The 15,314-nt window shown below is 41.0% G+C and overlaps 1 protein-coding gene across 10 annotated transcripts in view; it reads right to left on the bottom strand.

Moving 5' to 3' along the window:
- Nucleotides 1-6,986, bottom strand: part of PNPT1 (polyribonucleotide nucleotidyltransferase 1) — a gene marked incomplete at its 5' end in the record, with an annotated part of 32,356 nt that extends 25,370 nt beyond the window's left edge. For 8 of the 10 annotated variants that reach the window (XR_014227725.1, XR_014227726.1, XR_014227727.1 and 5 more), the window contains 12 exons: nucleotides 7-103; nucleotides 259-316; nucleotides 642-693; nucleotides 1,214-1,400; nucleotides 1,662-1,775; nucleotides 2,482-2,529; nucleotides 2,617-2,680; nucleotides 3,173-3,222; nucleotides 4,241-4,346; nucleotides 5,192-5,266; nucleotides 5,580-5,640; nucleotides 6,805-6,986. Coding sequence is in view for 5 of the 10 variants with exons in the window: in XM_082307436.1 (XP_082163562.1) it covers nucleotides 7-103; nucleotides 259-316; nucleotides 642-693; nucleotides 1,214-1,400; nucleotides 1,662-1,775; nucleotides 2,482-2,529; nucleotides 2,617-2,680; nucleotides 3,173-3,222; nucleotides 4,241-4,346; nucleotides 5,192-5,266; nucleotides 5,580-5,640; nucleotides 6,805-6,986 (1,094 nt within the window). The remainder of the gene's footprint in view (nucleotides 1-6; nucleotides 104-258; nucleotides 317-641; nucleotides 694-1,213; nucleotides 1,401-1,661; nucleotides 1,776-2,481; nucleotides 2,530-2,616; nucleotides 2,681-3,172; nucleotides 3,223-4,240; nucleotides 4,347-5,191; nucleotides 5,267-5,579; nucleotides 5,641-6,804) is intronic. The other 2 variants (XM_082307435.1, XM_082307438.1) reach the window with 2 other exon arrangements.
- Nucleotides 6,987-15,314: the final 8,328 nt, after the last annotated feature.

Raw genomic sequence — 15,314 nt, forward strand, 5'->3', positions numbered from 1 at the left:
ACTTACCTTCTATATTCATTTAGAACGAGATTTCTAAAAATATCCTTTGAAACCACATTGAAAGATTCCATGATTTCGTAAGGCTCAGCCTCTGGAAATTTTTCTGGGGATAAAAAAAGAAATTGCATCCAAAGTTGGAAAATGAATTTTAGAGAACTTTTAGTAAAATAGCTTGGCCAAAAAGAGCACACTGTAACTCTAAGTAGTGCTAGCTCCATTTAAGCATTCTCTAAATATTAAGCAAGCAGAAAATAATACCTTTCAGCTGTTCTTCTGTTTCAAGCCTTATTTTGTTAATTGCTTCATCTCTAGAAATCTAGAACACAGGATTTGCAACCAGTTAACTCTACGGGGCAGAATAACAAAAAGAGGTTTGGGTTGTTGGGTTTTTGTTTGGTTTAAAATTCTGTAAAACTCAAGGAATAAGGAATAGGATTGTCACACAAATTCAAAGATCAATAATGTACTGCAAACAAATATCCTGGTAGGTAAGAATTTACAGAACAATTTATTATTACTATTGCAAATATATGCAGAGGAGGAGAAGAGTTTTTATTAACCTTAAAGAAACTAAATCTTACTACAGTTTCATTACGGTATTAATTAAAAATAATTATAGCATGTTTGAGTTGATTACTTACTTTATCATGGCTAGAATCTGTGAACACCGCATAGATCTTGTTAAAAGCAAGTCTTTCGGAAGAAAAGAAAGAATTTTTGAAAACACAGCTTAAAAAACACTTACATAATTACTTTCTTTTGAGGACTAAATGTTTGTTTTCTTTAGCAGTATGAAAGCCCCGGACTGACATTTATAAACATTACGAGCTCCAGCTGTCCTTCCTGCCTGCTCTCCTGCCACCTCTGGGAAATCAGTTATCACTTCCACAGCAACGCTCATACAAGCCAACATATCCTGCCTCCTTTTGTCACCATTCCACACAACTGGCAGATTAACTTACAATACTTCCACTGGGTTTTCAGGATATTTGCTTTGCCCTGTCCTTCTTACTAAGTACAAAACAAGAAAGCTAAAGGCCGTGTTTGTAAGTTTCTATGGAAAACGCAGCAGGTAATTCTGAACCTTCAAAACATGCTATTTTGTTAAACAAAAACCCCAATCTGATCGGAGCTCATCAAATTAAATCATCGTCAAATAAGCATTTTGAGTCACTTAGAATCTAGATATCAAAATTATTTGCTCTGAACTTACTTCTTTGCACATTCCACAATCTCTTCAGGAGCAACAAACAGCTTCTGAACAGTTCTCTTGACAACGCCTCGTTCTTTCACTAGTTGTTGAATTCCCTGAATTATTTGCTGGGTGTGCTTCACCCCGACTTTGATGGCGTGACAGAAGTCTTGTTGCAATATATTCTCAGCAGTTGCTTCCAACATAACTATCGATGGAAAGTTAAAAATTTAGTAAATTACTATTTTATTGTTCAATAGCAATCTAACTCAACTGAGGAAATACAGATTAACATTAAAACCGCATAAATACAATCGAATTTACTTTACCGAACCAGAAGTTACCTATCACTGTTGTTTATTCCTACTATTGTGTAAAAATACAAATTTCAAAGATTAGGAAAATACCTGCAAAGAGGCACCTACTTATTTTCAAACACACAGCAGATATTAATAATTAACCTACTTACCAACTTGATTTTGAGGACCTCCAGCAACAATTAAATTTAAAGCACTAGAAGACATCTGTTTTCGAGTTGGATTGATAATAGTTTCTCCATCAACAAGTCCTACCCTTACTGCACCTACAAAGAAACTCCAGAAATTATTATAAGAAGAAAGTAAGTTCTTTAAGGCATCATTTTACTTGGAAAATTATACATCTAAAAACAATAATTAAAGCTATGGATTAATTTTAAAATATTAGCATGTTAGCTATATATTAAGAACAAATCTGTAAGGCAAAATTCTCTATTCTTGAATTTCTTTTGGCTAGTATTACTGGGTAGGGCATATAATGCCAAGTAGCATTATACACAGGGCTGTAAGTCTATTGGGTTTTTTTAGTCATTTGAGCACGTTTTCCAGAAAAAACGCAGGTGAAAGGAAAATACAGCTAAATATTTGTTCTGGGCTAGATCATTTCTCTTCCCAAAAAATATTCACAAGGAAATAAAGCTCTTCTTGAGTTCCTGGAGAAAAAGTATTCTTATCCAGCTATTTTCTAAACAATGCTTTTCAAGACTAGGTTTCTCTAAAGAAAAAAAAACAAGTTATTCATCTCTATACTATACTATTTCTGGATTATAAGTCCATCAGAAAGTATACTTAGTCCAGGAAAAATAATGCTTTGAAGTGCAATAAGCCTGTCCATTGTAAAATTATTTTCAATACTTGAAACAAGAGATAACGGACTTTAGATTCAGATTCTTGTTAAAAAAGAAAGCATGAACTCTGGTTTAAGTCTTCCATTATGTTCAAAACATTCATCATTTCAAGATATTTACTTACCAATAGGACCATTCCATGGGATATCAGATAATGCAAGTGCTGCAGAAGCTAGAATGAAGAGAGAAAAATCTGTATTAGAAAAAAACGGATCACATTAAATCACACTCAAGCAGTAATTTTTAACAGTCCTCTTACCTCCATTAATTGCCAGAACATCAGGATCATTCACACCATCTACTGCTAAAAGATTACAAAGGATCTGGCATAAGATAAAAGACAATAAATAATTTTGACCTATACATTTTTATTAGCTGTCAATACAAAGCTAAGGACAATGAAACAAAACATTCCACATATTTATACAAGCCTATACTGCAAATTAAAATTGTTCAGCTATTTAAACTAGAAAGCTCACAAAAAATCCCACTAATGGATAATATCGTATCATATAACATATACTGTTAGCCTTTCTTTCCTCTGTTGTACAGAGGATATTTGAACTTTGTTCCTGTATCTCTACAACAAAATTTGGAAACTAGCATGTAATAGAAATAATTTAAGACCAGGGGATGACAAACTAAAAAGCAGCATTACACTATTAGACTGTTTTTCAAAGTGTAAACCTCTCCTGGATGCTAATGAAAACTGCTTTTCTTAAAACAGCGCCTATATCATGTGAAATTTTCATGGGACACACCCAAGTTTTCCATTCTGAAGGCAGCTATAGTTAAGGACAGCGAGCGTGACCTACCTGTGTATCATAAAAGTAGCCTACTGGAAAGAGTGGTCTGATTGACCGATCTGCAAAAGAAATATTCAAAGTCTAAGTAGTATTTGGGTTTCAGTAGTTAGTATTTGGTTTGTCATGTAACAACCCTACGAGAAACTGACAGAACAGTTCAAGTGAAAGACCCAAACAAACAAAAAACAAGGAGAAAAGGCAGAGAACCCAGAAGGAAATTTAGCATGACACACAATCAACTCTAAAAATTCAATAGCACTCAGAGTAAAACAAGAGGTATTTGGGCAAGCATACCCACCGTCAGGTAACACATGGAAAAAACATGGAAAAAAGTCTTCTGTGCTTTAGGATGCAAATCATCTATTAAATAGCATTTCACCAGAAATACCTTCAATGAAGGGACATAGTCCTCAAACAAAGAAAAGCAATAAAAGCATGCATGTTTAAAATGCTGCATTATTTCCATGATGCGTAGATTTCCTATTAATTTTATTTCAGTCTCAAGTGTATAGGACTGTGTAACAGCCCAGGCCTTATAGGCTGTTCCCTCTCCTCATTCTTTTCATGCTGTCTTAAGATGCTGATGTATTTGACATTAGTTTTATATAAGTGTTGAATTTCAAGGTATTATCTTATTCATGCATGGAGATAACCATGATGGAGATGACTTTTCAAGCAGGATCAAGAGGGAAACAATGAGTATATACCAATCAGTAAGCCCGCCTCTGTATTTCAGAGTTTAGCTTGGTTGTCTCTTCCACCTCTCCAGAGAGATGTGCGACTGCAGAGCTAACATCTCTGCAATTAGGACGAGATCTTAGATACAATAATAAAGGTGACAACAAGATTTCTCAAGATCCAGGCTTATATATAAAGGAATATGCGCACAGCCCCACTTGTATACTGTTTTAAAAATCAGTACTGATAAACAAGAAACTACAAGTTTGTTTTCTTCTGACATTACTGCAGAAACAATCAACTCTGCAAACAGCAGTTATAAGTTACCATCTTTTCAAACATTCATGAGAATATTACAAAATATTTAAAATACATTTTAAATAAAATGTTTCAGCCTACCTATTACTCTGCTTGTAAGAATTTCTTTATCAGTGGAACCAAGTTCTCTTCTTAGATAGTTTGTAGGAATTCTTCCTGCTGCAGCAGCTTTCTGACGATAGTCGACCTTTTAAAAACAAAACAGGGATTCCTAAAGACAACAGATCACTGGTTTCAGAGCCGCAGAATCAGTCAGGTTGGAAGGGACGCCTCAGAAGGTCCATAGCCCAATTTCCTGCTCAGAGCAAGGTCAGCTCTGACTTCAGATCACATTACTCAAGGCTCTGTCCTGACGCCCAAATGGACCCCCCCCCCATTCCAGATCATACACGGACTGCCCAGCCAGTCAGCCCCCAGCCAGAACTGCTGCAGGGCACCAGCACACCCCAAGTTCAGGACTTTGTGTTTGCCCTTGTAGAATTTCATAGGGTTCCTGTCGGCCCATTCCTCCAGCCCCTGGTCCCTCCCCTCCGGATGGCAGCCCTGCTTCTGAGTGTATCATCTGCACCCCCCTAGTCTGGCATCATCTGCGAACGGGATGAGCAGGAATTCCAGGTCACCCATACAAGTATGAGACAGGCTGCGACCCAGGATAGACCCCCTGCAGAACTCACTATTATTCAGCCTCAAGGTAGAACATGAATCATTAACCCTTAATAACCACAATGCTTCGAGCCTCATAATCCAAAGTTTTCCACAGATCTAAAACATAATGTCTTAACACGGATGTTGTGGCAGACAAAGTTCACAAGGCTTCTGCGGAAAGCCTTGCTAAAGGCAAGGTAGACAACATCCCCTGCTCATCCCTCATCCATAGGTCTAGTCATTTTATCAGACTGCTACTCTGAAGTCCAAGGTCTGTAGCCTGCTACTTGCATTCCTCATTCCTCCCAGCACCCTGAACTCCACTAATTATTGATTACTACTGCTAAGGCTGGTTATCACAAAACTAATTTTGTCGTTAGTACTTACCACTAATGGCATAAACTGAGATGCAGAAGGCTTAGTTTTACTGACTGCTGTGACCATTACTGCTGTGTCACCTAGCTGGATTAAGGAAAAAAAAAAAAAAAAATTGAAATTACCTGCAACCAAAATATTGTCTGAAGTCCTAAACTTATTTGCAAACTAAAATTCCAGAATATTCTTTGCAGAAAACAACCACGTAAATCCATGCTTCACACCATTATTTTTGCTTTTCAAACAATTTTTTTCCCCTACAAAACACAGCTGTACATTCATTAGGGATTAAATTGCCAGTTGAGGCTCAATATCTTTTGAATACGCTCTGATGTCCTAACAATGACTGTTCAGATCCAGAAATTTTGAAGTTGAACAAATTTTAACTTTTTTTTTTTACCTGAACAACAGCAGATCCATCAGCAAACCTAGCAAGTTTTCCAGAAGACAGTTCCATCTTTCTATTAGAAAGAAATATGTTATCACAGTGAATTCAAATAAATTTTCCAGCAATGTCTGCATTCATCTACAGCATCTACTGTACAGAATGTTGGCTACACTTCATATTAGACATAAAAATCCTCACTAGATATGGAAATTTAAACTCTCCGACAAAAAATGACCAAGTCCCTTTACTTTAATGTGCTTTTATTAGAATCATAGAATTGTTTAGGTTGGAAAAGACCTTTAAAGATGATCAAGTCCAACCGTTAACCCAGCACTGCCAAGCCCACCGCTAAACCATGTCCCTCAGCACCACATCTCCCCAGCTTTTAAATACCTCCAGGGATGGGGACTCAACCACCTCCCTGGGCAGCCTGTGCCAGCGCTTGACAACCCTTTCGGTGAAGAAATCTTTCCTAATATCCAATCTAAACCTGCCCTGGTGCAACTTGAGGCCATTCCCTCTCGTCCCATTGCTTGTTCCTGGGGAGAAGAGGCCGACCCCCCCTGGCTCCAGCCTCCTTTCAGGCAGTTGTAGAGAGCGATGAGGGCTCCCCTCAGCCTCCTCTTCTCCAGGCTGAGCCCCCCCAGCTCCCTCAGCTGCTCCTCATAAGACCTGCGCTCCAGACCCTGCCCCAGCTTCTTTGCCCCTTTTGCCTCAGATATCCTGCTTCTTTCACCTAGAAGCAAAGGCTCACAGTCACATCAGATGTCACCTAAAGGCACATCTACGGCTTTGACACAAAATGCTTTGCTGGCACTGGAAGATGAACCACCCACCCGTTCAAGCTGGGTTTTACAGCCCTGCCACTAGAAAACACAGGCAGAGCCCTGCTGTACCCTGACGAGAAAAGGGGAGCTGCCTGCACACCCACGAAACACCGTTTCCCACCACAGCTGCAGAATATTCCCTTTTCCGTGCGGGAAAGGGAAGGAAAGACACCTGCCCTTCACCCCCTGTGAAGAAGGAACGCCACGCAGGGATGTCAGCGGCAGTTTCTCCTCACGTTTGCTTAACCCACCGCCCCGGACAGCGCTCTCCACCGACTCCGGGGCCGTGGGGTCTGCCGGCCCCCTGCCCAGCGCCGGTTCCGAAAGCCACTCCTCAGCCCAGGCTCAGGGAGCGGGGAACACCCGGAACGCCTCCCCGCCGCTCCCTCAGGGCGCGGAGAGCCCCTCACCTGCCCCCCACCTCCACCGTCACCGTCCGGCAGGGCCCGGGCTCCGCTGCGGCGCCGCGGGCAGGCGCCAGCCGCAGCACGCAGCCGTCCGGTAGCAGCAGCCGCCGCCATCGCGCCGCGGCCCCGCCGCCAACGGCCAAACCGCCGAGCGCGACGCGGCGACAGCTCGTGGTGGCGGCCATCGCGCCGGTGGGCAGGAAGGGGCAACCCCCAGCGGCAGCCGCCACCCGATTGGCTGCCGGAGGCGGTGCGGGGGCGGGCTGCCGCGCAGTAAGCTCGAAGCGGATTGGCTCTCGTACCGGCGGTTTGGTTTCGATTCGGCAGCGCGAGCGCGTGCCTGCGCCCCCTGGCGGAGCCCCGCCGGCCACGGCAGCCGAGAAGGGTCAGGCGGCGGAGAGCGCGCGAACGCGGCGGCTCCGGGCCCCCGGCGGAGCTCTGCCGAGAATTCTGAGGTAAAAAGTGGCAGAAAAAGCTCCGTGGCGGCCCCCGGGTACGAGACGGCTTCAGAACCGGCTCAGACTAAAATTTGGGGGCCATCAGCCCAAACAGGAGCCCAGAGTGAGGGAGAGGACTGCTGCACCAGGGCTGCTGCCTCCTTCCCGCCGTTGGTGCCTCAGGGGAGTTTGTGGCAGCTTGGCGCCCGGGAGGCCTCGTCTGGCTGCCCCCGGCTCAGCAGCCACCCCCTTCGGCCCGGTATCGCTGCTGAGCGACAGCAGCTGCAAGGCCTGGTGTGGAAAAGTTATTACATGTTACGCAGTCAGTCAAAAATTCAGGGCCCTTCCTTTAGAAGCATGGCTGAATGAGTCAGTGCTGGCTTAAACTCACACTTGAAAGGAAAAATACATATATTTGGAATTCTTTTGCCCAAAAGACCTTGTTCTGTGCCTCTTGTTTTCAAAACTATAATACACCCACAACACCCACCCACTCCCATTTCAAAATGAAGAATTGTCATTAAGCCCCCTGAATCATTTTAGTAATTAATCTTACATCTGTATTAACCATAGATCCTGTAGCAGGGTCTGGCAACTGGAGCATGGCAACAGTGTTGAGAGACTCGCACCAAACTTCAAGGTCACGCTCATCTCAAGTAACTGAAGGGATCACTCCACCACGCCATTCCGCGCTTCTCTCCTCAGTTAAGGCAAGAACAGTGATCCTTAGCACTCTTAAGCTAGCAATGTCAAAATATTTTTCAAAGTGCAAGAGGAGAGTTACAACAGTTGTTATTGCTTATTACAAAGGCTTGCCAGTTAAAATATTTGTTGTGCTGTTACATGGTCAGAGTGCAACAGAAAGTTGTGTTTACAGGACAGTGGTTTTGTTCATACATTAATTATTCCTCAGACAGATTATTGCTCTGTTGTATAATGCAAAAGTGATTAGTAATTATTATTTATGTCTGTGAGCATGAATGAACAGTAACATGATCACGGAGATCTGATCACCCCAACACTGAGATCCATGCAGGATTAAATTAATACAAACTGTCACAATTCATCTTAAACTCATCTGTCATCTGGAGTTAACAATTTAAATTTAGGGGTTATTTAATAAAAAAAATTAATGCCATTTATTACTAGTTTGATTCCAGTGCTATTTTGATATTGCTTGTTGTTTACTAATCTTTTCTGTTTACTTAACTGGATTTTTCTGTTAAAGCTGCATTTATAGAAAACAGATTCATTGGCTGCAAGAACAGTCCAAGTAATAATTTTTCTTCTGTGCCAACATGTTTCTTATCTTTTTGGCAAGACACAGAAGACAGAAATAAGACAAATGATCCAGAAACTTAGGATTTGGCCTAGGCAAAAGGACCGTTAACTTTATCCAGATTCAGAATTCATTGGTGCAGTTTTATTTGGTACAAAAATATATTAGGTGGCAAAGCAAGAACGTTCACCATGTTTGCCTGAATTCACATTTGCTTTGCTGCTGACAAACAGATGATTGTTTGGAAAGATTTTTATGTCATTATTACTCATTACTGTTCTCTAGCTCATGGCAAATAACTGTTCACAGCTTTATACTGTTAGAAAAGTGTATTTGATTTCTTAAAGGAGTGGTTGGAAGCATTCATGTAATACAAGAGACAAGAGCAACACAAATCTTGTCTTCTGTTAAGCACAGAAGGTGGTTACTTAGGGCTTTTAAAGCTTAAATTCAATTGGGGAAGCCAACCAACACACTTAAAGCAGAGAATTACATGATACAAGTGACAAGCAGAGAAGAGACAGCAGGGTAGCATTTCATGGAGAACGAACACAAAGTGATATATGTGTGTTGAGGTTGAACAGACTGATGTTGCAGCATAACAAAGGTTTAGAGGAATATGTAAGGATGACTTAAAAGTGATCTAGAAGTAAAGATCATTCTAACAGGCACTGTTCATTCACCACAAAGGACAACAAGACACAGAATTAGTGTGAAAAGTGTTTTTCTTGAACGCTTTTGCTATCGGCAGTAACCAGCACGCAATAAACACTTTTGCATTAGCTCCAAGTATCTGACAATTTGTCTCAATAATTTTGATATAAAAGAAACCGTGACATTCTGTCCTCGGCAATAGCACACAGTCATAACTTGTATTCTGACATTGTTCTGACATCTTAGAGAAATGGCATAACTTTTAAACTCTTGAGAAGCAGCCATGCAAAATATATGCTTCAACTTTAAAAAAGCCATTCATCCACATAACTTGTACCGAAGAATGAATTCTATAGCTGAGATTATGTATGGTTGTAAAAAAAAGTCCAGAATAAACATAAAAAAAAATGTTTTTCAGATGATTCTTTTAAAAATAATGAATAACCTTGTTATTTTTTCCATTTGAACATGCATTAGAAGAGTTAAACAGTTCACAAACGGCAGAGAGCATTGAAAATAGATCTTTTGACTTAAACCAAAATTATTAGATAGCTTTTTCCACACTCACCAAAATGAGAAGCCTTAAGCGTATGCGCTTCATAACCGTCACGGGCTAACATGTTATGGCCATACCCCTGTAAGAGAAAAAGGATACAAGAACTCAGATTTAGTTCAAGACACTAGGCAGCAAACCAAATTCATGTTTAACCTCATGAAAAAGCAAAAATATTATTCATTTGTTCAGCAAGATTTGCACTTTATCTCTCTCTTTGCTAAATTTTTTCTCTGGTATTTTTTTCCACGCAGACCCATATTCAGTTTAATGATATATAATAATAATAATAGTAACCACCACCCCAGAACACACGTCACTAATTTCTCCATTCACATTTCCCCCTTCTAGTTTGGAATTAGGATAAGAGACATGTTTTCCTTCCAAACTTCTGCTTATGCGCAGCTGATGCCAGTAAACTGGGAATAAACGTGTTTTGCAGTGGAACTTCAAAGCTATGGCTCATGAACCACCCACCAACATTTCAGGAGGCAAAAAATACTGAAAAAGTGTTTTTACAGTCCTGTTTAGCACAGATGCTTCATCTTTTCGTACTATACAACACCACACTCCGCACATGCTGACGAGATTGCTTTCTACAATTAACCTCCACAAATACTTTTATTCAGGTCTCACCTAGGGAGATCACACTTTACTGACTGTATTTCCCATTATTGTCTTCCTAAAAGAAGACCAGTCTTGGCAAATCAATGGTCCATGCACCATGCTCTGAAGACCAACACATTCGGACTCCTCATCAAGAGAAAAAACAAGCTCAGAGCCAAGGGCCCTCTGCTGTGAACGCCCTACCCACAGATGTTCAGCAATCATAAATAAGGGCTAATCTCAGCTCTGGTGACAGCACATGCGGAGATAGATTTCTCTTTGCTATTTTGTTGAAAATATATCCATCCAAAGTCCTAAGGGCACGCTGAAAATGCTAATTAAAATTTGTACGCATTCTCCTTGGAACAATGTCTAGGACTAAAGCCCCTCCCAAAATCTTTCTCCACCCAGAAATCAGAGATCACCCAAGCAGGCTTTTCTCTCCCAGTAGCCTTGAGGGTGGGTTAGCCACGCTACCCTCCTAGCAAACCCCACAGAGAGGGAGCCTGGAGGTCAAAATCTCTTTCTGTGGTGGAGGTTGTTCCTATAGTGCCGCAATATGAGGCATGTCCCCCCCAGAACAGCTCCCCTGACCACCACCAGACCCTTTTCCTACGTTTCAGTCTCAGTAGCTGCGACTGCCACCATTTACCCCATTTCTTGCCCCATTCAGAAGGGCACCCACAGTACACGTTCTGCTTCTGCAGGCTATGGCTTTGTGCTTACCTGGGAAAGTTATTCCATTTGAAAGTAAGATGAATCAATTGGAAATGAACAAAACAACCCCAAAACAACCCCAAAACAAACAATAACAACAAAAAAATCAAGACCAGTGTGGATACCTGCAGCTATTTAGCATAAAAAGCTTGAGCCTGCCAAGAATTTCTAGAGTCCATCCTTAGTACCTCTTTTTTGTAAAGTGGGATTTCAGAGTAGAGATTTCTTTGTTGTATTTGAAACTTTAACCTCCACAATAATGTACAAATGCAAATTTCTTAAAGAATATTACATTACTTCTTCAGAAAGCTCTGCTATAACTGTTTCAAAGTCTCCCAAGTCATACAAAGCCTGCGAGTTTCTCCTGGGAGACATTTACTCAGAGGAGCTCCATTAAGAAAAATGCTGAATTCGCCAGAGCTTTCTGCTCTTTGAAACACCCAAACAGTTTGGATGCGTACGTGTAAGTGTCTGTGGAAATCACCGAGTAAATATATCGACTTGGCTTCAATAGTTTTAATATGCTTTGGATCATTAGTCAAGCTTACAGGAGGCTGGCAGTAGTTTTTGAGCCTTTTCTAGCAGCCTCTGCCACACTGAAATAAAGATGTTTAATATCTGTAATGACATTATTCCATCTTCTTATGCTATATGAGTCTTACCGATATTTATCCCATGGTAGTTATTAAAAGTAAGCATTTCTTTCAGCAGCAGCTTAAGCAGCTCCCTTTTGGCCCGTACATCTATGCGCCATCCTCTCCAGCTCACCAGGTTTGCTGGTGCAACTTGTGGGCTAGCAGCAGAAAACTCATCTACGTTAAAGTTTCCCAAGTTCCATGGGGGAATTAGTTACAATCCATTTAGACTTAAGCCACTTATTTATTTTGGCCAGGATACATCTGTAGTTGATCACCCAATTCTATCCATAGCCTGCTCCTCATCCTACAGCTAAATAAATATCTCATTTAAAGTGCTGCCTCCCTAGTAGAGAGAAAAGCATTTAAACAAAACAAAACAAAAGCCACAGACACTTGAAAAAAGCGTTGCGTGCATATTTTAAGTGAATGGTAAGCATACAACCAAACTCCATAGCAAGAGGCAGGTACCATTTTGCATACGCTCTTCTACTAGATGGCTTCTTATAGCTCTGCTTTCTCCTGAGCTTAAATTTATATACTACTTCATGTTATAAGATTAAATTGAGCTCCTTAAATAGTTTTAGCATGAAGTTATATGCACTTATTATTTCATTTGTTTTAATTTTTTAAGTGGAACCCATTGCGCAAACCTGGCTCTATGAAAGCAACTCATAGTGAATGACAAAAATAGCACTTACCTTAAAAATAAAAAAAAATACCCCAACAGTGATTTATTTTCCTCCTTTTTTGCCCTTATTACAGATAAGGACAACGCTGATAAAGAAATTGTGCCTGTTACTGTTCCAGTAAAGTTTCCCAGTAGCGCTCCAGCCATACCACCATGCCCAGGTAAGACACCTCAACCTGCTGATTTCATTACAAGCTATAAAGACCAATTATTGAACTTGACTAGGACCAGCGTTAAATAGCCCTAGGAGCCTGTTCATATGCTACATCTGAGCAAGTAACTTTTTTTGAACTAGTAAACTTGTTTTAGCAAGATAGATAGCTCTCATCCTAACTTTCTAAAGAAGCCTTAGGAGTATATATTGAAATAGAGATTTTAAAGCAACTTCTTTTCTCTTTTACTTGATCTTCTCCCCCTATTCTTGTCATGTTTAGCTCTACGTTAATTTCCTGCTGTATCTCTTGTAATAGCTTTCAGATGCTGCTAGATTTCCTTAGCTTGCACTAGCTATAGTGATTACTTGAGTAAATTTCCCTGTTTTCTCCAGAAAACTCATTTGGATGAACTTAGTAATCAAACCTCCTGTGGCAGGTGGATGTAATCTTTTATTTGAATGAGGGATTTTGGAGCAGAAATAGGAAGGTGGGCTGATTGCATTAAACAAACTACCCAGCCACACCCATCTGACTCCTGGCTTGTATTACCCTGGTGGGGCACCTGTGTCTCACCCTATTTTAGGGCAGCACCAGTCTTCCTTCTTTCCTGTTCTGGGTACTAGTGGGCTGTGTGCTGCTCTGCTCCCTGAGCAGGAAGGAGGTGTGATGGAGCAGCACTGTGTGTGCCTTGTTCATGGGAACAGAGGATGGGTTTAAACAGAGGCTGTAGGTAGCTAAATTCAAGCCTGTCATCCTCCTGAGTGTTGCTGGCCTGCTGAGTAAGTTGGAGATGTCTACAACCAAGTATCTCTGTTAGGTGAGTGTTTGAACCTGTAAGAAATGGTTGTACTTGCAACTCCTCTTTTTGTAAACCAGTGCTGTGATTTCTGAAGAAGCTGGGCATATTTGTTTTTTATTGAGTCCCGAGGACCCTATCAAACGTAAGCAAGGCAGAGGATTGAACAATTATCAGAGAAAATATATTTTTTTCATTTTTTCTCTAGGAAAGCTATTTGTATATGGGAGTAATCAAACTCTGTGTGTGTATATACCCTGTATGTTTGCATATAGTCTATCATACCCACAGTGTAATAGACATGTATAGTCTGTCATACTTTTTTTATCCTTTTGGGTAATAAACTTCTAAGACATTTGAGTTATCATTTTTGTTACTGTGAAATGTAAAATTAGTGAGAGACTTTAGCAAAACAGTTGCTATTGTCTTCCAGTTGTGGTAGAAAACAAAACAGACAAAACAACAAAGAAAAGGACAGGCTTCTTGCTTGAATGAGTGGAGTGCAACTCCTTCATGTTTACCTGGGTTTTCCTTTGTCCTATCTATTGTATTAAGTTGAGAATAAAATGGTCTTATGTTCAGCAACCTGTTTTCAACCAAGGTATCCTGCTGGTGTATGGGATGTGATGTGTTTCCAATGAGACAGCTTTAAGATATGCTTTATGTGAAAAAACTTGGACAACTGGGTCTCTTGCAATTTTCTGGCAGGTTAAAAATGGGCTGGGCAGGTGCATAGGGTGGGAGCAGTCTTTAAAACTGAGGGTCTCTAGTGAAAGCTCGTGTATTTAGGTGCAGGGACTTTGTAGCTGTGCATAGGCTTTGACTAGAACATGTTAATGTGAACTCACAGGAGCAGTTCTGTAGGATGACGGGGAGTACCTGTGTGCTGCTAATAGAAATTGTTATCTATGCTGATAGAAAAGCCTCTGTATTACTTGGAAATTACTTGGTTTGTAATTCTTCTTCCCAGGAACTTTAATGGCCTAGGCCAATTACTGAAGCAGTGCTGTAACTGTTTCTGGGAGTTGCGGATTTGGGTCCTTTGGCAGCTGAAGCCACCTCAATTCATTTAATCTGATGCTTTAAGTCCAGGTTCTTCTAAAATCACATGTTGCAAGATTGCGTTAATGCATCCCCTGCTTAAAGGAAGATTATTCCCTGTAACAAAGTCTGTCCTCTCAAAGGAGTAACCGTCATGTTTTATGCCACTTTCTGTTGAGCTCCTTTCTCTTTCCCCAGCTCCCCTGGAAAGAGAAGTGTTTCCCGTCAGTGTTCGGGGCAGGCGGTGGTACTGTATAGGGGTCCTGTCTTCTTTCTACAGTCCTCTAAGGCTTAGTACTGCACGGGGTACCACTCCTGTGCTCTGCTGGTCACCTGCAGCCTGTGGCTTGGTGTGGAGGAAGGTGGGTCACCTCTGCATGAGCAGGATGAGTCTGGAGATGGCTATTTTGAGTATGGTTCAGGAGGGATTAATAAGAATTGAACAGAGTTTGCTGTAGTTGAATAGCAAAACCTAGATGTACAGAAGAGATGTAGAAACTATTTGTGCTTAACCTTAAAGTGGTGGGTAAAATGTAATCACTGCATGTGTGTTTACTTACTGAGTACATACATAGGCCCATTTGGTGTAGCGTTTGAGATCCTGCAAATATTTCTTTTAAGTGTTCATATAGTATCTTTGATGTAAATGCCCTTTTTAAAATGGTAAATAAGGTTTGGAGGTGGGTATTGAGCTGGGGCTGAGGCTTGTGCTGGGGAGCTGGGGGATGCTCATGGGGTTTCACAGAGGAAACGAATGAGTAGATGGACCTGAAATGCTTGTTCCTCGTTTGTTGTATTGTCATAAATGAGGGCACTTGGGTTAGAAAAAGGAGGAATGTCATAAAGGGGGGGGGAACTTGTAAATGTAGCAATGTGTAAAAGCAGGGTGAGTACCACTAGGTGTAAGTGTGGGAGAGTGGTCCCCTTAACTGAGGCAGTGGCTGGTGAG

Source organism: Platalea leucorodia (assembly GCF_965183815.1).
Source record: "Platalea leucorodia genome assembly, chromosome: 3".
In the NCBI taxonomy this organism is placed as follows: domain Eukaryota; kingdom Metazoa; phylum Chordata; class Aves; order Pelecaniformes; family Threskiornithidae; genus Platalea; species Platalea leucorodia.